We start from the raw sequence: 23,208 nt of genomic DNA on the forward strand, positions 1-23,208 counted from the left end.
AAGGGCTCAAATTTTAACTGAATTTTTATTGTGGTATCGTCTAACGAAATTTCAAGAACTTTTTGAAAAAAAAAATTAGTTGATTTTTTTGGCACACCCTAATATAAATATGTATATATGAAAAATATATAAAAATGCATGTGGGTACTCAAATGAAAGGTCTCGACGATTATAACATCAGGATGAGGTTATATCTTGAAAAATGTCAATAGTTTAGAAGAAACAAGCACATCTCTTTATTATTGACACTTTCAAAAATATAAGTTTATCCTAAAATTATACTCATCGAGACCTTTCATTAGAGTACCCACATGCATTATTGATATATTTGATATATATGAAATATAAGTACATATATCAAGTAGATATATAGGACATATATCAAAAATGCATGTGTATACTCAAATGAAAGATCTCGATCAGCACATCAGTAGAGCTCATATTTTAGAAAATGTGAATAATAAAGAAAAAATAGAGCAAGTAAACAAAATTCGAACGCTCTAGGGCTAGAGTCGATTTGCTGTCAGACGTTTTTTTGAAAAGTAATTTCATTCAAAATTAATATTAACTAATTGGATATAAAAAGTTATCTTTTTATATTACATCGTTTCAATAATCAGTACATCTTAATCCGAATTTTCCTTATTCTAAAATAAAATTGTTTAGAGAAAAAAAAAATGGTGATGCGTTCGAGACAGGGAGTCTGAACACACTATTACATTCAATTATGAATGACAATACTTTGGTTGAAATGAAATCGAATGATCAATGGGAAAATTCACTATTAAGAAAAAACTTTTAATGGGTAATGAAAATATTTATAAGTAGAAAATTAAAATTAATGATTAATCAAAATATTTTTCATTAAAAAATTAAATTTAATGGTCAACGAAAATTATTTCCATTTAAAAACTAGATTTAATCCTTGATGAAAATATTTTTCATTGATAAATTAAATTTAATGACCAATGAAAATGCTAATGCATTAAGAAATTTAATGCATTATTTGCAACTCTGGATGGCTATCAGAGTTATTTTCGTTTCGTCTTTCTAAATAAAATAAAATTTTATTACAATTCCTTCACTAATTGATCGAAAAGAACTTCGTTCCATCCGGGTGTCCCTTGACACCTCTCAAGTTTTTTTGTTTTTTTTTTTTAAAGGGGGGAATCCTTTTTGCGGATTCCAGGCATAGCCGTTTCGCCTGGATATGTGAAGACTCGACGCAGCGTCATACTTAAACTCGACGCTAACGTCCCTACTCACTAAACCCTAAACCCCTTTTCTTCTTTCCTCTAATCCCTCATGGAAACCGCCGTCAAGCATTACTTCGTAAGAGGAGGATCTAGCTACTGCTCTTCCTTCTGGTGGCTAAGGTGTTAACTTCCTTCCTTCTATCTTCTGATATTTGCTCTTCTTCTTACGGTGGAACGCAAGTCTGTGAGGACTTCTGTAGCAAACGTGTTGGTAGCATGTGAGGATCCTCTCCAACTCTTCACGCTGTGAATCGAAACGAGGACATACAAAGAAGACGTGCTCCGCATCTTCAGCAACTCCTAGGCAGGACGGGCACTCCGAAGAATCATCGTGCTTAAAGCGGTGTAGATACTTTCGAAAACACCCGTGTCCCGATAACATCTGTGTAAGATAGTACTTAAGAACTAAGATAGTAATTGACCTCGCCGTGATTCCGGTTAAGCCAAATGTCGATCCGAGGTATGAGGCGGTGCGTCCACCTACCCTTCTCTGCGGAATCCCATTGTAGTTGCCATCGGCCTATGTTGTTCTGCCGTTCTTCAATTCTAAGTTCTTCAGGGCTCAGTGCAGTTGACCTTTTTCGTTGGTAAAGGGCCCGTCTTTCCTCTGCTAGTACTCTAAGAGGTAGGGTTCCGGCAATGACGCACACTGCTTCTTTTGATATTGTGCGGAAGGCACTGGCAACTCTCAGGACGCTCTGTCTATAAATTGGACCCGCTTTTCTCCAAGATTCTTGCGTCTCTAATGCGTCAGCCCAAATGGATATGTCATATATGAGCACGGATGTTACTACTGATGACAGCAGTAGTCTTCTGCTCTGCTTTTGTTGTGTCGAAAACGACCCAATGAGGATTATTCTCGTAATTCAAGTTTTTAAAAATAAAGAGGATAAGGTTTGAAAAATAATTAATGCGTGATTTTTGGGGGAACACAACAAATAAATTTATTGGCCCCAGAGGAGGAAAACTCAGCAGTGCTGAGAAAAAACCTCCTCGAAGTAGTGCACAAGTATGTGTGTGAATGTGTATGTGTGTAAATAATTTGTGTTTCGGAAACACAATAGGGGTGAGCTCAACCGCCTTCAGGTAATTCAACAGTAGGAATTAGCAAAAATAAATATGCTAGCGTAGGAGCTAGTTGATTTCAATTATTAGTTAGAAACTAGTTAATTGATCGTAAAACACGTGTAGGAACTAGCTAGATAATTCGATAGTATTTATCGAATGTTAATTAAAATGATTTTCATTAGTAGTAAAAATTAGTCAATATTAATTGAATCTATTGTTTAATAAAGCAAATATATTTAATTATGAATTAAACAAAGCCGCGTGGCTGATCCAATAATTTTCTACGACGCAATCAATGGCCGCGTGGCGTCACAATTGCAATCACGTTAAAACTGATGCTAATAATTGACGAAACTTTTTAATTTGAAGTTAATTAAGTTAATCAACTGATTTGATATTTAAGAAAATTAGAATTCTCAAGAATGTAATTAATTTATTCGTTTTTAAGCAAAGTGCGTAGTAGCAGTGTAATAATCAGAGAATTTTGACACAGAGTAGTCGTACTAGTACAAGCGTCCAAGCACAACTGTTCGTTGCTTCTCTCCCGCTTTCCATATCGCGCATTAGCAGCAGCCATATTGGAATACGAACTGCTACGAAATTGAGCGATCAAGCCCGAAGGCGCAGCTCATGTACTGAGTTGACTATACGTTCGTTTATAATAGAGATTAGCTCTTAGTGAACTTAGACTTTACTTTAGCTTGCAGCTAAACAGCTTTGGTCCACTAACGTTAGGCATCAGTCGTGCTAGGCTCGCTCTAACTACTGATGCTTTGGCAGTCACATGTTCGACTTGTAGCTTGAAATTGAGTCGAGCATCAAGCATCACTCCCAGGTACCGAATGTACGGTTGTGATGTGATCTCATGTTCTCCAACTTGTAACTTGATGGTTTCCATCGCTTTCCTGCTGGTAATGAGTAATGCTTCGGTTTTATGCTTAGCTAATTGCAAGTTCACCGTATCCATCCATAAGTTAATCCGTCTAAATGTAATGTCGAAGGCCAGATTTATCTCTTCGAGATGCTTCGCGAAAATCACCACGGCAACATCATCTGCATATGTTACCAGTTTCACTTCTCCTGGCAATGCTATTTTCAGGAGACCATCATATATGATGTTCCGTAGCAGAGGACCTAGAACTGAGCCCTGTGGTACACCACCAGTAATATCATACTTCTTAGGACCACTTTTTGTGTCATATTTGAGGACTCTGTTTGTGAAGTAGCTTGCTACCATTCTACGCAAATACCCTGGAACTCGTGTCTCTTCGAGGGCGCGCATTACGCAGTCCCAGTTAGCAGAGTTGAAAGCATTTATGATATCTAATGCAGCCACCAAGTAATACTTTTTTGTGCCGCGATTCCATCTCTTTCCAGCAATCGCATCCTTAGCTGTGTTGACGACCAGGTTGATTGCATCCAGGGTTGACCGTCCTTTTCGGAAACCAAATTGGTTGTCTGCCAGGAGTGGATCAACTACTGTTTCTATTTTCTGGTGAATTATCCGCTCTAATATCTTACCCGCCGTGTCTAACATGCAGAGTGGACGATAAGATGATGGTTCGTCAGGTGGCTTCTTTCCTTTCGGGAGCAGTACAAGTCTTTGCCGCTTCCACCTTTCAGGAAAGACTCCTTCCTTGAGACACGCATTGTAGCTATCTATGAATAATGCCGGCGCTGCTTTAATAGATGTTTTTAAAGCAATGTTTGGAATTCCATCCAATCCCGGCGTCTTATTATTCCCTACACGATTGCACGCCTCCATCAATTCTTCCTCTGTGACAGGTGGGATGTCTTCAGGATCAGGCTGCAGTGACGAATAGATCAACTCACGTTGCTGAAGAGACAACGTACAGACGATTTTCTCTAGTAGTTATGGACATGTAGGTAACGGCATTGGTTGACATTTCAGGTGGGTCATGACCACCTTGTACGGTCTGCCCCACAGATCTTTCTATACCTCTTCGACGAGTTCCTTCCAACAGCGTCTTTTGCTATCCTTGATGGTTCTATTAATTCTCGACGGGCTTTTTTGTACTCTGCCACCAGTTCTGCAGAGTTAGGTCGACGGTAGCCACGCTGAGATATTCTTCTTCTTTTAAAACACTCTTTACGAGGAGCGCTGATGTTATCGTTCCACCAGTGTACCGAAGATCGATGATCCATGCCACATTTCCGGGGCATACAAGCGTCGCAGGCCTGGGTCACTCTTTTCATTAGCTCTTTTGCTTTCTCTTCAGCACTCCCTGTGGTAGTCGGGTCGCTCTTTAAGGATACTATCAAAGTAGCTGGTTCAAAAGCTTTCACTTTCCATCCAACTACGTTAGTTTGTCTGGTTGTTCTTCGAGGGTTCTGGCCAGTTGATACTTCCCAAAGGACGGCGTAGTGGTCGCTGGCAGTGTAGGTGTTCATAACTACCCAAGAATAGCTTCCTCTCGTAAGACTGCCGCTGACGAACGTAAGATCCACTATAGAGCTTGCCTCTCCTTTTGAATATGTTGGTGTCTCACCAGTGTTAAGGAGGACAACATCTAGTGTAGCCATCACTTCAAGTAAAGCCTTTCCTCATGCATTGGTGAGCTTGCTGTCCCAGTCTACTGCCCAAGAATTGAAGTCACCTGCTATTGCTACGGGAAAGTGTTGCCTTGCATCTATGGTTAGACGATCAAGAAAATCGATGAATTGTTCCAAAGAAAGACTCGGCGGGGCATAGCAGCTGTAGAAACGAACTCCGTCTACCCATGCTGCTACAAATCCGGCTTTTCTATTGTTGACTGCCTCCTGGAATGGTAATTTGTCACAGGACCAAATGACAGCTTTGTTGGTACTGTCCCATTCCCAGGGTTGGGTACTCTAATGTTTATATGATTCTGCTATCAGTACTGTCTAGCTCTAGTTCGCGCACGGTTTGTATGAGCAAATCATGCGCAGCCTTACAATGATTAAGGTTGAGCTGTAGTATCTTCATGCTCGTTTATTTGTCATTTTCTCGAGTGCCTCTTTGAAAACCGGGCATCCGTATGTGCCAGCATGGTGGGCAGCGTCCTGCGCACCTTGATCGTCAGCGTATAATACACATTTGGCTGGATTTTTGCAATCAGCAATCTTGTGTCCTTCTCTTCCACACCTTATGCAGTGCTTAGATCGGTCGATTTAACTTTTGCACTGTGATCCAAAGTGCCCAAAGTGCCAGCATTTGAAGCATTGTATCGGTCTCTTTTTTGCTCTCATTCGGCAGTTGACCCAGCCAATCCTTATTTTGCCGTTTCCTTCCAGTAGCTGTTGTGCTGCAGCTGCTGGTAGTGTCACTGTAGCCGTTTGCGTACCTCTGTAGGCCTTACGGATCTTGATAGCCTCTAGTGGTATTTAGCAAGTTTCTCCGATTTCCGTTTTCAGGGCAGTCTAAATGTCCTCCTTCGTCGTGTCATCATCAATGTTTCGGATCTCGATGGTCTCCTGCGGTCCTTTGTAGATTACTTCGGCCTCTTTTTGTAGAATATCCGTGATGGCCTTTTGCAAGGCTTGGCTTTTGTCAATACTCTTCTTTGAGAGCGTAATCAGTATGTCCCCGGTTTTGGTTTTGTAGATCTTTTTCACGGTTCTGCGGACCTGTTCGTCAGGGACGGCCTGCTTTATACGACGCAATATTTCGGCGTACTTCTCCTTCTCGACCAGACGGATGATCAGAGCGTCAGGCCGGATCCACTTTCGTGGTTTCTTCCGCTTAGGTTCCGGCCGGGGCTCTTTCGGCGGTTGCTTTGGGAGCTGCTCTTTCCTATGGATTTTATGTTCTTTTTTAGACTGAACTCGTTGCCAAGCTGACGCTTTCATCTGTTCGTCGCTTTGCAGTGCTGCTCTTTGCAGAGGGCTTTTTTTCAGGTCCTTCTTCTTTGTTGCTTGGCTGAATGTTGGGTCTGGAGAGGTTCTTTCTTTTCTCTTACCAAGGTTGCCGAAAGTTTCACGCCTGTCTTCAGCGACTGATTCACCGTCACCTTCGGCTCCGGTGTCCATTGCTTCGTCAGTCACGACGACAGCTTGACAGGTTTTCTCCGGTGTAGCACGGGAAATGCGCTGCAATGATGAGCGCCATTCTTCGTCCAGTTTCTTAAACCTTTGAAGGGCGTTAGCTACACTAGTCGTATTGGACTTTATCTCCTTGTGAATGTTGACCTTTGATTGGACGAAATCATTCAACTCACTGGTCAGCTTTTCAAGGCGTTCGAGCGCTTGCGACCGCTTCATTTCAGCGCTTGCGTCAATTGCTGCTTGTTGGGCATGAAGCCCGTTTCCAATCTTGTTTGTTTCCTGTAAATTACTCATACTTTTTTGATTTACCAGCGCATTGTACAGAGAGGAGCGGGTTGTCATAATTAGGAACGGGTGTACCTTCGGCGATAGTACTTCTACCCCAGTTCCCTGAGGCCTAGTCGACACTTAGCCAGTCCCGGAATACACGGACGGACTAGGCTCGCTCGGGGCGGTGAAGGTTCCTATCTCTAACACTCACTGTGTACTTCCTGATCAAGGCCCGAAGTGACTGGCACCTGATCCACTGCTGCAACTTACACCTCGGCAGAGCAAGCTCACATCAGCCGTAGCCCGCATCGTCGGAAATAATCGACACGGGTTCCGGACACTCCCAGTGAGTTACAACAGGGAACGATCGTCTTGCTAGGTCGGTTAGTGTGATCAACCTATTAAAGGGGAGTTTTGTCCACAGGAGCGTATTTTATTTGATCCCTACCCTCTGTACCTCATCAACTAAGAGACTTAGCGTCATCCAAGGACAACGAGCGTTCTCCCATCCGCTACGGGAAGACGCGCCTGGTAGCAGTTTCTCCTGTGTGTGTGTGTGTGTGTGTCTTAGGGGGGGGGGGGGAAATCCTTTTTACGGATTCCAGGCATAGCTGTTCGGCCTGGATATGTGGCGACTCGACTCAGCGTCATACTAAAACTCGACGCTAACGCCCCTACCTACTAAACCCTAAACCCCTTTTCTTCTTTCCTCTAATCCCTCATGGAAACCGCCGTCAGGCATTACTTCGTGAGGGGAGGATCTAGCTACTGCTATTCCTTCTGGTGGCTAAGGTGTTATTTTTCCTTCCTTCTAGTTTCTGTCATTTGCCCTTTTTCTTTCAATGGAACGCAGCTCTGTAAGCACTTCGGTGGTAAACGTGCTTGTGGCGTTCCAGGCAGCTTCGGATGACAGCATTTCTTCTACTATTGACTCTGGTGTGATTTTCTTGTTCAGGATCTTCTCTAACTCATCACGCTGTGGGTTAAAACGAGGGCACTCAAAGAAAACGTGCTCCGCATTTTCAGCAACTCTTGGGCAAGACGGACACTCTGGGGAATTATCGTGCTTAAAGCGATAAAGGTACTCCCGGAAACAGCCGTGTCCTGACAACATCTGGGTCAGATAGTAGTTGGCCTCGCCGTGATTCCGGTTAAGCCAAACGTCAATCCTTGGTATAAGTCGATGAGTCCATCTTCCCTTCTCCGCAGCATCCGCAGCAGTGTGTGTGTGTGTGTGTGTGTGTGTGTGTGTGTGTGTGTGTGTGTGTGTGTGTGTGTGATATTGAGGCATGCGTACTAAAAATTTTGAACCATCCAAAGGGCTATGCCGCAAACCGCAAGGAAATTATTTTATTCATTACAGAAATATCTTAGTTTCAAGTATTCAAAATAGTGTTTTATCCACAGAACTACTAGACTTTCGAACTTAAGCTCGCAGTGTGTAGTAGTTCAATTTTTAGGTTTGGAGAGCTTTAAGCCTTGTTATAAATTTTATAAGCTTCTTGAGCTGGTACATAGCAGAAAGTCCAGGGATGGCCTGCAGGACCAACGGTTTTTCGGATTCTTTGTTAACATTCTTTTTTTAGTTGAGTCACCATTCTTTAAGAATTCGTTTCTAGATCATATTGATACGGAGAAATTATCGTTGTACAGATTTTTTTATTAGTAATTTTTTTATTCATAAACATGGGTCGTTCAAGACCCATTACACCAACACTTAATATTCCACTGAATTCTGAATACACAAATTGTAACCAAATTTGTTGCATTCTAAATCAAGGTTTCAAAGAGGGCTTATAAACTTTATGATTTTTTTTATAAATCAATTTTGAATTTAAGCCGAAGAATTTGAAGAATTAAGTTGAATTCGGTAACAAAGTAATTAAATCATCTTTTATTCCTGAAATATTTGATTAACATGAAACTTTTTCCGAGCTTGAACAATTTTATATTATATTAGATTTAAATACAAATTGTGTAAAGGTTTAAAGCTGGTTATTTTTTAAAATTAAAAATTTTTTAAAAATTATTTTCTATAAATTATTTGTAAAATATCATAGGAGATTCAAGTGGCTGTGGTATTACTGAAGAGGTAGCTGAGTGGATGTCAAAAGTTCAGAATTCAGCTGAAATCTTTCCATATCAATCATCATCGTCAGTACCGCATAAAAACTTCACTATAAATAATAACATCAATACTGGATCAAGTCGAACGTGGGAAAGTCCGAGTCACAAATACACTAAAGAAGCCAATATTTTAAACCATCGTCGAACTACTCGAGCAACTCGACCAAAAGAAGAAAATAGAAATACTTGTTCTCTTTTTATTCAAACAGATCCATTCATCTGGAGACATATATCGGAGCATGTAAGTTCCAATGAATATTCAAATATGCTAATTAGTAATAATTCTATAGAAAAATTAGGAAAACAGTTGACTCTAAAGGTCATCCCTGCAACTTTCTGCTAATTTTATACTTAAGCGCTCAAAATTGCAATTATTTCGTTTTTCAGCTCTTCGAGCTCAAAAATATCATTTTCGTATCATTTTGAGCTCTCCGAGCTCAAATGTCTGATAGAAGTTGTAACAGGGAAAATCGAACTTCCCGGGGTCATTATCGACCACTTAATTAACGCACGGTAGGTCAGGGCTTTCCCTTACCTTTCGATTTTTGACAAGTAGTTTCGACTTGTCACCGGGCGTGCTAATCGAAAGTCCCCACTACAGTCCCCGTAAAATAAAGCGGGGCATAACAATAGGAAAGTTCGAGAGCCGGAGTTGGAGGGTTATAAAAGAGCCGACAGGAGGGACATCGAGGCTTTTTCCCTTCTGGAAGCCAGTGGCCTTTTGCCCTTGTGAATCAGTGACCTTGTTGAGATCAGTTTAAGTCAATAGAGTGCAAATTTGGACGTCGAGAATAAAGAGCAACTGCAGAGGAAGTTATCGGGGCATTTTTTTGGAATTGGACAACCCTGCCGCACCCTGGTTCAAGACGACAAGACGCGAAGCAGCTAAGCCCGCCAAGTTGGATCGGAGTATCAGTCGTCGTTGAATAAAACAATAATTGAGTCTCCAGGTATTTTCGATTATTGTAGACCAGATTTGATTATTGATTTAATTAAGAGGCTGAAATAATTAAATTTAATTTCTCGAGCGGTCATTTTTATATTAGCGAATTCGTACTTTAGTTTTTATTGTCAAGGTCAAGTAGTTAGGTTTGTCGCTGAACTTTTATATTGAAAATTAAATTTAATTGATTAATTGTTAATTTATTGGTAGAGAATTTATTAGTAATTTATTATAGGCCTGTTGGCTATAATAAATTAATTTTAGTTAAGAATTTTCAAGACAAAGTTTGAATAAGAAATGAAAATGCGTAATTAAGTTAGTGATGGTCATTCTATAATGTTCTACTGTTGTAAATTTTGTTGAGACGCTTTAGAATTACAGTAATTGGATTTAAGAAATTGTGTTAAATTAAATTTAGGCCGGTGGGCTAAATTTAATTAATTTAGTTAATTTAGCGAATGTATTTATTGAGAAATTCAGTGAATTTAGAAAATGATCACCGAACTTGTTAAGAAAATTATGTAGTGAACTTTGTTAAAGATTATTTAGTGGAGATCAAGAAATGAAATAAATCAGTGGGTTTAGTAGAATAAATTGATTGATAACTTCAGTAGAAAATTTGGTTAGGTAAGTTGGAAATGAATTTAGTTAAGAAGATGTATTAATGAATTTAATGAATTAAAATCGAAGGTCGGAATTTTGTGTTAAGTAATTGTTAGGCGTAATTTTGGTAATTTTGGAAAATGCGAAGTTTTGAGATTCAGTTTTATTGGTAATTAAGATGTATGAATAAAGTAGAGAACTCTATAGAATGAAATTAGCGTCGGTGGACGATTTTATATGGAAGTTAGGTAATTATGGTATTATATGGTATTCCGTCAGGTAGACGAGGTTGTTTATGTGAAATTAGTTCAGATAATTGAATAATTAAGAAGTTTTTATTGGGTAAATTATGTTGTTTGTTATTCCGTCAATTGGACGAGGGTTTAAGAAATTAAGAATCTAGATGCGTAATGGTCTAAAAGTGAGTTAAGAAATTAAGAAGATAGATGCGTAATGGTCTAAAATTGAGTCAAGAAATTAAGAAGATAGATGCGTAATGATCTATGTTTAAAAGAATTTAATGATATTTAGTTGTAAGTTTTGGCAAGTGCCTGCGTAGGTGAGAGGTTCTCACAATTTAGTGATTGATAGGTTAATTTTAAGGGCAATATTTTAAGAAATTTTGTTAGAATTAAATTGTTTATATTGAATAAATAATTGAATTGTTAATTGTTAATAATTGTTTCTCAGCATTACTTTTACAGCCTTTCTCAACTTCTCACGACCCGATCTTTCCTTCTCATGCTCCCCGGTTTCTGGGACACCGAGTATAAAATCCCAGTGGCGCCCTTTTCAAAGAGGAAAGAGGTGACCAATTGGACAGGGCTAACCACCCCGTTACAAAGTTTAATAAAACATTATTTTTTGAATTTTCAAACCACTATAACTTTTTAATGAATGAACTGATTTTCACGCGGTCGGCGGCATTCGACGCAGTTTTTTTAAGCCCCATAAATAATGTTTAAGTTGAGATTAATCGAACTCGGAATTTCGAAGTAATTTTGAAAAAATACTTTATTCGGTTTTCTTTCGTCAACGATAACTCACGAACCAATCAACCAATTTTGACTGGCTTGGTGGCGATCGACGTGGTTTCTTAATAATATTGCTGCTTATTTGTATTTTTTCTATCTCTATTCACATTTATTTGTTAAGCAATTTTTAGTTGCATTATTAGAGTGCCAATGAAATTAAATTTTATAAACCAGTTGCATTTCATCATCCACGCTAGATGTCAAAAGCGATTTATTCGCTGAAAATATATATTTTTCGGGACATTTTCGAGTTAGATCTTGAAAGGCAATAAAATCTATTGGATATTTGTTCATTCATAGTATTTATGTATGTGTCATTTTGGTTTGTGGCACCTCTTGCAGCATCAGCTCTATACCAAGATTTTAATTATATAAAGACTATATCAATACAGGACGCAGATAAGAAAATTTCTGAGGCAGTATTGTACAAATTCAAAAACCATCTGTGGTATTTAACTGGGGAAAAAGCTGATTTGACTTTTCGATCCAAATATATCACTTCACGTTATACGAAAAATAATTAAGCCAGTTGGGTCCTGCAAGGCATATTCCAAGAAAATTATGAAATTTTTTTTATCGAAAGATATATATATCAACAATTAACTACCGAAATTTCAGATCGATTCACCACATCGTTTTTGAGTAATTAATTTTCGAAATTACATCATTTATACGGAGGTTGCAACATAGATACCGTCGTGGCGACCCCAGGAACCCAACACTATATCCAGATTTTAGTTAATTATTATATGTATTATTTAATGTGTTTCATTAGTTAATTTTGTTTAAAGTATGTTTTATTATTTTTGTTATTTGTGTGACGCACCCGGCGAATTGGGTATATTCTGCCGGCTAAGCCGGCACGAGAGGGCATTAAAGAGCCGAAATTTTATTGTTTATTTATATCTTTTGTCATTTTTTTTAATTGTTTAATTAAAGACCATATATTGGTATAAACTGATACGGAATTCGGAATTTTGCCGATAAAATCCGATGAGGGAAAATTATTTTGCCTCGGGCGTTCGTTTTTTTTGGGCACAACGAGGATTGTTTATTATAATTATTGTTAAGTAATGATTATTTATGTTTAATTTTGGTATGCGCTAAATGTCCGCCCGGATAGGCTCGAATTTTGGAGAATCCAAAATCATAAGAATTGGCCTGGAGAACGCTGTGTAAATTATTTTAGTGCGCCGTAGAATAGCTGTAAGAACGCCCAAAATTATTCTAAGTCCCGGGCAAAAATTTGTATGGAAACGTATTCTGTTGAAAATTGAAGTAATCTGTTGAATTGATTGAATGCATTTGATATTTAATTTTCAAAGTGAAAATTAAAAACTTAGAATTAATTGACGTTTATCGAGCTTCCAAACCTGGCGATAGGTGTCTAAAACGATCCTTCCGTTTCGTTGCAAGTGACTTTTTGGAAAAATGATAAAGTCCCAAATTTATCGCGGAAGAGACGTCGAGTACCACTGAGACGATTTTCCCTGTGGAGGCTATCCAGAAGGAAAAACGCTAAGGACCTCAAGTTACCCAGAGTACGACTGTACCAAGGTAAGTGGAGCTCATCTCTTAGGGGTACAACGGACTCCCCGTACTCCGACCTTCTGTCAGGGTGCGGCAGGTGATCATAGTCGAGTAGGAGGGATCGAGTTGGAGGCTATCCTCTCGATCCTTGGGAACGGCGATTAGGAGGTCGAGGAAGTCGGCTAGATACCTCGACTGCGGGGACCTGGGTGGCAGCACCGCGGGAGAAGGGAGCTGGAGACTATCCTCTCGTTTCTCCGGGGAATCCCGAGTAGGAAACTGACCCACTAGCGCCGCGAACTGGATAACGCGAATTTTGGAAACTCCCAGACGGTCGGTAAAACAGAAAACGATCATACTAAAAAGTTGGTAAGCAGGTTCCTGTTTTACCATCAGTCGGTAAAACAGAAAACGATCATACTAAAAAGTCGTAAGCAGGTTCCTGTTTTACCATCAGTCGGTAAAACAGAAAAATACCGGAAAGCGCGGATTTGGACGAATGAGTGTGACTAACATTTTGTAAAGGTGATAGGAGGGTGTTCTTTTCACCACAATGTTTAATTATTGTTACTAAATAAAAGATTTCTATTGTTTCTTCTATTACGTTTAGTTCTGATTTATTCGGACAATCCCCTGTTGACCCTGGACATCGGCGAGCTCTAAATTCGAGCCGGGGATTTTATAGATATTGTCTAGTACGGTCTATTCCAGGACTTTCGGATCATGAAAACTAGACTCGGTTTAATTTAACTGTTTAGATAAATAAAAGGGGTTAAAATCCCTTTTATCACGAATTTTACCCGTTACAAGGTATAGCGAGATGGTAAAGTTAGTATGAAATCTTTCATACCACTCGAGTGATGCAAATAATTTCGTACTAATTTCACCATCTTTCTATACTTCTGCGTGTAAATGTTGCAATTTCGAAAATTCATTGCTTAAAAACGATGTGGTGAATTAATCTGAAATTTTGGTGCTAAATCATTAGTATAATTATCTTTCAATAAAAAAAATTTCATAATGATCTTCAAATATATATTGCAGGATCCAACTACCTTAAAGCATTAAAATGTGATGAAAATTTTGATTTTGATTCCTTCTGAACGCTATATAGTTAATTCAGATAATGAAATTATCAATTCACAAAAAAAGATATTGATTTTTTCATTAAATAAATTAATTTTTATTAATTCAAATTCGATGAAATTTTTTGTTTGATTCAACATAAATAAAAAATTGCTAGAGATTAATTTGAGACATGGGCCACCAATAATGATTGTTTGGAAGGATTAGACATTGATAATAATCTACAATTGTTAACCATGTAGCCGAAAGAGCGCTTCGATTAACTCAAGAATACATCAACAATTTAACTTGATAAAAAAAAAAAAAACAAAAACAATATTTAGTGCAAATTATTCATGAAAAAAAAATACTCATCAAAATGCGACTAAAAATTGCTTAACAAATAAATGTGTACAGAGACAAAAAAATACAAATAAGCGGCAATATTATTAAGAATGTATTCAATACATCGTATTATTAACGTTAGGGAGCGTCCATAAACTACGTGGTCATATTTTAGCCCTTCTTAGACCCTCCCACCCCTCATGTAGCCTAACGTAGCTTTTCACGTGACCCCTCCCCCTCCCCGCCTCGATGGAACGTGGTTTTTTTCTCCATGTGCTTTCTACTTGACATTAATTGGAAAAAAATTTATTTTGAAGGAATAATAATAATTTTTGCTTAATATATTAGGCCATCCAGCCACGTCCAAGTCACCTATGTTAACGCAATATCATAAAAAAATTGCGTTAACATATAAAATTTTCCGAAAGTTAAAAATAAATAAATGCATTGATAAAATAATTTATTAATATTTTATACAACTTTATTAAGCCTTTTTGATGAATGATTGTTTAAAATATCATAGGATTTAATAACATTTATTAAATATAATTTATTAACTTTTAATGAATAGTTGTTAAGTATTTCTAGAGATCATTTAGCTGTTAATAAATGTACTTCTCTCAAAAATATGAATTTATTAACAGTTTATTATTTTTGAAAACATTTTATTCATAATTCCTTAGAAAAAATTAGCATCCGTATTTCAAATAAAACTATAAAACAATAATAAAGTTATTTCACAAAATAATTCTCATTTGAAGAAAACGTTTTTACCTCCTCCCCCTGTTACGTAGCTCAGCGTAGTATTCAAACTTATCTCTCCCCTCTCTCGACAAGGCTACGTGGTTTATGGACGCTCCCTTATAAAGGAGTTACAGTATACTGTAACTATTAATGACTTTAATAAAATTTTTAGAAAAAATGTTTTTTTTTTTTTTTTTTTTTTATAGAGGCGGTAAATACATTTACGTATGCCAGGACTTGGTGTTGGTGCCAGAACTGCGTGTTTGCCTGGGTATGTCGGACTCAGAAGTCAATATTATTATGCAACAATACCGACTAAACATCCTCTTCTCTCCTTTCCCCATAGATGTTACAGGGAAGACTGGATCGGGACCGCGTTGACATTATTTCAACCCAGTCCATGTTGTGTCTCACGACACCTACTTCTTGTTACTACTGGTTTCTAATTCCTTTCTGCGATTTTTTCTTTTAAAAGGCGCTGCGCGTAGGCTGCGACAGATGACCAGTTTTCTTCTTTGTTGATCATGCAGGTTACCAAGCTCTCAGGATAGAGCGGTGGTGCCTATTGTTTCTTCGGTGCTGCTTCTGTCGTCCTTCCACCGATCACACTCGAAAAATGTGTGCTCGGCGTTGTCAATTTTGTCTGAGCAGTATTTGCACGTTGGTGTGCTGTGAAAACCCATATTGAAAAGATAGGCATTGAACTGCCCATGTCCTGTCAATAGCTGGGTCAGAAAAAAGTCCGTATCCCCGTGCTTCCGAGAAAGCCAGACGTTGATGTTTGGGATCAGGCGCGCCGTCTATCTGCCCGTCTCTCCCGATGTCCATCGGTCCTGCCTCTCTTGCTGCATTTCCGCTTTCATCCTCGTTCTTTACGTTGCGTCCTCCATACTTTCATCACTGTTTTTAGCGTCATAAAGTTTTGCTCTCTCAAACGCGAGTAGGTCAATTGGCGTAGCTCCCGCTATGACCAATACAGCCGCTTCGGAAACTGTGCGGTAGGCGCAGGCAACCCTGAGAGCGCCTCGCCGCTGTACTGCTGCTATCTTTCACCGGTAGGTCTTCTGCTTTAATATGTCTGCCCATATCTCCGCTCCATAAAGCAGTACCGAGTGGATTACTTCTAGAAGAACTCTTCTCTTTTTTGTTCTTGGTCCCATGGTGTTGGTCATAATTCATGCTATAGGCTAGACACCGTCTTGCTGGCTTTCTTGCATGCACTGTCGAGGTGTTCACGGAAAGTTAGTTTCTCGTCTATCATCACTCCTAGATAGCGCAGGGCCCTCGTTGACGTTAGTGTTGGTCATCCCATGTCCACAGGAACCATTTTTGACGTGTCAAAACGACCATCTCGGTGTGCGTGTGTGTGTGTGTGTGTGTGTGTGTGTGTGTGTGTGTGTGTGTGTGTGTGTGTGTGTGTGTGTGTGTGTTCGGGTTATGTGTGTGAGCTGCAGAGGTAGAAGATACCTATGGGTCTACGTTGCATTCACTAGGCTGTTACTTCTGTAGCTGTGTATGTTAATAAACAATCTTTACTTAATGATGAATCTCTGGGTAAAGTAATTAGCAGGGCCTGGAAGTTGGCATGCTAAAAAAAACGATCGCAACGTAAAAAACAAGCAAGTTCACACGTACCAATTAATAAAATAGTCTAATTCGAAATGTCAAAAAAATTGGGGTTGGTTGTAAGTACGTGGATTTAGAGAATTACAACCTAAAAAAAAACATTGAAGGCATTTAAAATTCTCGCCGAAATTATTATAAGGCATGATAATGTCAAACTGACCAACACAAATGATCTTCAGAGTCGTGCGATATATTATCCGCGGAGTATGAAGTACCTGTGTAATAAAAAGACCATGCTAAGGGTAGGGAAAAAATTTTTTTTTCGGGATAGTAAATGGATATTCTATTTGATAAAATTTCAGGTCGATACACGACCTGAGTGTCAGGTGTTGCTGTCCGTAGGCTAACTCGAAAAATTCCGGTATAAAATTTGTTATTTACTGATTTTTACAACCACACATGGCCTGAGCTTTAACAACAAATGCCAGGTATTGCGGCCCGTAGGTTTACTTTTAAAATTCTTGACTAAGATTTCGTACTTACTGAATTCCATAACCGCACACGACCTGAGCTTCAACATGAGACTCCAGGTGTTGCGGACCGTGGGTTTATTCTGAAAATTGATATTTATAATTTTTTATTTAATGAATTTCATAACCGCACATGATCTGAACTTCAACAACAGACTTCAGGTGTTGCGGCCTGTAGGCTAACTCGAAAAATTCCGGTATAAAATCTGTTATTCACTGATTTTTACAACCACACACGGCCTGAGCTTTAACAACAAACACCAGGTACTGCGGCCCGTAGGCTTACTCTTAAAATTCTCGACTAAGATTTCTTACTCACTAAATTTCATAACCGCACATGACCTGAGCTTCAACAACAGACTACAAGTGTTGCGGCCCGTAGGTTTACTCTTCAAGTTCTTGACTAAGATTTCTTATTCACCAAATTCCATAACCGCACACGACCTAAGCTTCAACAACAGATTCCAGGTGTTGCGAGTCATAGGCTTACTTTTCAAATTCTTGAATAAGATTTTTTATTCACTAAATTTCATAACCGCACATAACCTGAGCTTCAACAACAGACTCCATGTGTTGCGGCCCGTAGGTTTACTTTTAAAATTCTTGACTAAGATTTCGTACTCACTGAATTCCATAATCGCACACGACCTGAGCTTCAACATGAGACTCCAGGTATTGCGGCCCGTGGGTTTATTCTAAAAATTGATATTTGTATTTTTTTATTCACTACATTTCATATCCGCACATGACCCGAGCTTCAACAACAGACTCTAGGTGTTGCGGCCCGTAAGTTTACTCTTGAAATTCTTGAATAAGATTTCTGATTCACTAAATTTCATACCTGCACATGACCTGAGCTTTAAAAACACATTTAATGTTAAATTTTTAATCTTTTTCAATAAATCTGTAGATGCTTAGCAATGCACATGAAATTATAAAGAAAAAAATACTCTACAAGAACTTACTGAGAAGTTTTTTATCCAACTCCATCCCAAAAGAAGTCACACGCCCATCTCGTTTAAGAATTACAATTTTATTGAAAATGAATGTTTTATTTTTTAATTTCTTTGAATAAACCTGTAGATGCTTAGCAATGTATATGGAACTATAAAGGAAAAAATACCTTACAAGAAAGTATTAAAAATTTTTTCACGCCATTCCAGCCTAAAAAAAGTTACTTGACGCCGCGCTTATGATATCGCTCGTAATCTTGCTGATGGTCTCGGTCGTAGTCTCGATCGTGGTCTCGCTCATGATCTCGCTTATGGTCTCGCTCATGATCTCGCTCATGGTCTCGCTCATGATCTCTTTCATAATCTTGCTTATGATCTCGTTCATGGTCTCGCTCATGATTTTGCTCACGGTCTCGCTCGTGGTCTTGCTCATGTTCTCGCTCATGATCTCGCTAATGGTCTCAGATCATGTGCGGTTCTGAAATTTAGTGAATAATGAATCTTAGTCAAGAATTTTAAGAGTAAACCTACAGGCTCCATCAACTGAAGTCTGTTGTTGAAGCTCAGGTTATGTGCGGTTATGAAATTTAGTGAGTAAGAAATCTTAGTCAAGAATTTTAAGAGTAAACCTACGGGCAGCAATACCTGGCGTTTGTTGTTGAAGCTCAGACCGTGTGTGGTTGTAAAAATCTGTGAATAACAGATTTTATACCGGAATTTCTTGAGTTAGCCTATAGGCTACAACACCTGGAGTCTGTTGTTGAAGTTCAGATCATGTGCGGTTATGAAATTTAGTGAATAAGAAATCTTATTCAAGAATTTCAAGAGTAAACTTACGGGCCGCAACACCTGGAGTCTGTTGTTGAAGCTCAGATCATGTGCGGTTATGAAATTTATTGAGTAAAAAATTATAAATATCAATTTTCAGAATAAACCCACGGGCCGCAATACCTGGAGTCTCACGTTGAAGCTCAGATCATGTGCGGTTATGTAATTCAGTGAGTACGAAATCTTATTCAAGAATTTTAAAAGTAAACCTACGAGGCGCAATACCTGGCGTTTGTTATTAAAGCTCGGGCCGTGTGTGGTTGTAAAAATCAGTGAATAACAGATTTTATACCGGAATTTTTCGAGTTAGCCTACGGACAGCAACACCTGACACTCAGGTCGTGTATCGACCTGAAATTTTATCAAATAGAATATCCATTTACTATCCCGAAAAAAAAATTTTTTCTCTACCCTTAGCATGGTCCTTTTATTACACAGGTACTTCATACTCCGCGGATAATACATCGCACGACTCTGAAGATCATCTGTGTTGGTCAGTTTGACATTATCATGCTTTATAATCATTTCGGCGAAAATTTTAAATGCCTTCAATGATTTTTTTTAGGTTGTAATTCTTTAAATCTACGTGCTTACAACCAACCCCAATTTTTTTGACTTTTCGAATTAGACTATTTTATTAATTGATACGTGTGAACTTGCTTGTTTCTTACGTTGCGATCGTTTTTTTTTTTCATGCCATTGTTACTAAAGCTTTGCTCTCTTTTTATCGCTAATTGTTTTGCCCCAACTTCCAGGCCCTGGTAATTAGTATAAGTTTAGTATCTTGTAAGTTGGTTAGTAATTTTTGATTCGGGTATACCTCAGGAGGGGCCCGTCACGTGTAGACGCCGGGAGAGGCACGTGCTAAAGTCAACAAAATCAACGAGTATACGCCGGGAGGGGCTCGTTGAGAATAAGTCACTTGGAACCTTTGCATCATTGCCCAGGTTGGGAGGTGCTAAAGGACTAAGTTAGAAACCGTTGTATATACGCCCGAGAGGGGGTACAACGGGAATAAGGCTATAGTTTTAAGTATTTATAGTGTGAGTGTGTGAGTGATTACTCTGTCGAATTGTTATTGTTAATAAATTTTGGATCCATTGTAAATTAATCACTTATTATTTCAGCAACACCTTCCTTCACTCTCTCTTCCCGAGACGATAAGCTCTCTGCTCTGGACCGGTTTCAGGATCCGTGAGAATAAACCTGGTGGTGCCCTTTTAGTTGATTCGGTTTTTTTGTTCATTTTTGTGGTTTACTAATTAATTAATTAGGGGTCAATTGGACAGCATTAAAACTGTTACAAACTAGTCGACTTTATTAACAATAACAGAATAAATCACTCACATACTCACACTGTAAACAACTTAACAAACAGCCTAATTAACGGCTGACCAGAACTGTATTAATTACTCTGCACAAAGAATGCAGTGTGCAGAGATCGTCTAACCTAACTAGCGGCTAACCAGAACACACCACTTAGAATAACCTTATTCCCGTTGTACCCCCGACCCGGGCGTCTATACAACGGTTTCTAACTTGATCCCTTTGCACCTCCCAGCCTGGGCGGCGATGCAAAATGGTTCCAAGTGACTTATTCTCAACGAGCCCCTCCTGGCGTCTACTCGTTGATTTCTATGACTCTAACACGTGTCCCTCCCGGCGTCTACCCGTATAAAAATTTTATCTAACAGAAGTAACAGCCTAGTGACTGCAACGTAGACCAAGATACCTCTGCAGCTCACACGCTGCTACAGAACAACAGCCCAGTGACTAAACGTAGACCTAGATGTTCTGCAGCACACACTCATAATTCGTACCAATATAACACACATAACCCACACTTAATTGACTTTGCTTTATATATAATTCATAACATATCTCAACGATTGAATTTAACTTCAAAACTTCAACTAAAATATTCAGTCATCAGCTAGTAATTAATCTACATAATCTTTCCAACTAATAAACTATTCCATAATATAAATCCTGAATTTAATATTCAATTCCGATAATTAATTTTATAATAAATAAATTCTTAATAAATTTCAGCGACAAAATTCAACTGACAAATTCCTGAATTTAAGTTCAACTTAATAAGAAAATTTCGCAGGTTTAATAAATTCAATAAATAATTGTAAAAATTAAATTAATATAAAAATTCCTGAACGTAAGTTCGATTCCCTCAATTAATTTTTGTAGAACTACTTCAATCGCAATAGATAATTATATTCTCAACCTAAATTAATCATCAGAAAAACTTCATCGATTAAATCAATCATAACGCGTCGTAACATTAACATATAAATTCGCAGTATAAAATTTTTAATGTAAAAATTAATCTGATAGTTCTATTGTAAAATATTCAAATATAAAAATCAACAAAAGTTGTCGTTCTTAAAATGGACGCTAAATATTCGCTAGTCTGTTAGTTATGACCTTGGGTCCTCGGATTATCTACGACGTAAAATATCTACCGACGCTTGACCAGAATTCGTGAGAAGACACTTGTCGGTTTTTTTTCAAGTGCAAAAATTAATCATTAGTTTTATCCAAATTAATTGATTATATAAACTAATTCAATTAATAAAACCATTACAGATATTAAATATATTAATTAGATAAATTTTTGTTAACTAAAATTCTCAACTACGAATGTAAAAATGATTTTACCTGAAGGTCGACTGAATGACTCTCAGATATAAATCCTAACGAAAATCACTCAGTCCAAACTAATGAATATTACAAATTGTTATTAAATAAATAATTAGATTAGAAGAGGAGACGTAAACTGAGTATGAGACCGCGGTCCACTCTCCACCCTCGGAGTAATTTCGGTAACTTGTTCAATAGAACGACGATCTGAATCACTGCTTAAGACCAAAGTCCTGGTAGTTGTTTGGCTTCCGTCGTCTCGTAACTACTCCGGAGACCGGTTCCTCTTGATCTTCCATGACACACTGTCTGGCGGTTACACCACTTCTCTCGTTGCACTGCTCAGCTCACCTGTACAAACCCAAAACTACCCCCTCCTACTTACTCTCTAGACCCGAAGATCGAGACGCGCCAGTGCTGCGTCGAACAATTATCTATATCCGGTAATTTATCGATTCAGGGTATATTTTACCCTGTTACAACCACTAAAATAGATTTTATGTTAGGGTTGAGAGCACGTAAACCATCCAAATAAATGCACTTCACAATCAAACGACATATGATGTGTAACGTAGATTTTTCTTACGTTAGATGTTAATGGAATTTTTGATAAACTACGCCACATTTCGTGCACTTTGGCCGATCCTTGATCTTTAAAGAACTCTGACAGGGCTCTAGCAGACTTTTATTTCACCGGTATCGGGAACGGGGATAACAATACTTAAAATTCTTTAGTTATGTTAAAAGGGTTATGATTCAACTTATCAGAGGAAGATTCTCTTAAGAAAACGGGACAACGATTTACAACATAACATAATTCTAAAACTCCTTACTAAAACGATGAGCTCCTCTTTAATACTCGAATTAAATCGGTACATGGTATATTACGGGAATAAATCAATACTTAGCGTAAAACGATAATTGTTGCCTAAGCCAATTATCTAAACAGCGGATATCGCGGTATGAGAGTTGTAACAGGCCGCTTTTAGCGCTACTTGTTAATAAGGTGTTTTAAGTGAATTCAACTAAAGTTGACTTTTGATTTCTTTAATTGTTTCGTTATTTATTTATTGGTTGGATTCGCCGCGACCATGTCGCCCTCGCGTGAGAGTAAAAATCCGAGCGTTAGAAATGCGCGCGAAAACAAATGTATTTTACGTACATTAATAATTTAAGTCCTTAGTTGTTAAATAGTTGTAAGCTAGTTAAGTTAGTATTATATTGGGTACGAAAGACGATGACCACGACACTCGCGAAGAGGACGACGAGGATCATCTGTGATCATCGACGATGAGGGATTTCATCAGGAATTATCGACGAGGGACTGGTCAGTCCACGGAGTGGTACAAGCGGCGCAGGCGCGAGGAATGGCTGGCTGTCAAGCGCGCCCAATGCTCCAGCCCAATAAATCAATTAGACTGTTGATTAGTTCGAATGTTGAACATACTGCGCCATCTCTGGAGTACGACGAGAACAACGGGCCCAGCGAAGTAGGGATGGAAAGGAATGCAACACGTGTTGAGAAATTGAGGGAAGAATGCTTTTACGTTGTTTCGTTGCTGGGAGCGGACACCATTTTTTGCGGCTTGCAAGTTTATCCCTTTTCTTCGGAAACTCTGAATTTTCTTTTTGTTAATTTTTTTTTTTTTAAATGTTTAAACTAAA

General features: G+C 38.4%; 1 protein-coding gene across 1 annotated transcript in view; it reads left to right on the plus strand.

The window, feature by feature from the left end:
• Nucleotides 1-23,208, plus strand: part of LOC123264729 (disintegrin and metalloproteinase domain-containing protein 10) — a 259,035-nt gene that overhangs the window by 56,384 nt on the left and 179,443 nt on the right. Inside the window, exon 4 of the mRNA XM_044728164.1 lies at nt 8,681-8,988. Within this exon, the coding sequence (XP_044584099.1) occupies nt 8,681-8,988 (308 nt within the window). The remainder of the gene's footprint in view (nt 1-8,680; nt 8,989-23,208) is intronic.

Source organism: Cotesia glomerata, linkage group LG5, assembly GCF_020080835.1.
Source record: "Cotesia glomerata isolate CgM1 linkage group LG5, MPM_Cglom_v2.3, whole genome shotgun sequence".
NCBI classification, from domain to species: Eukaryota; Metazoa; Arthropoda; class Insecta; order Hymenoptera; family Braconidae; genus Cotesia; species Cotesia glomerata.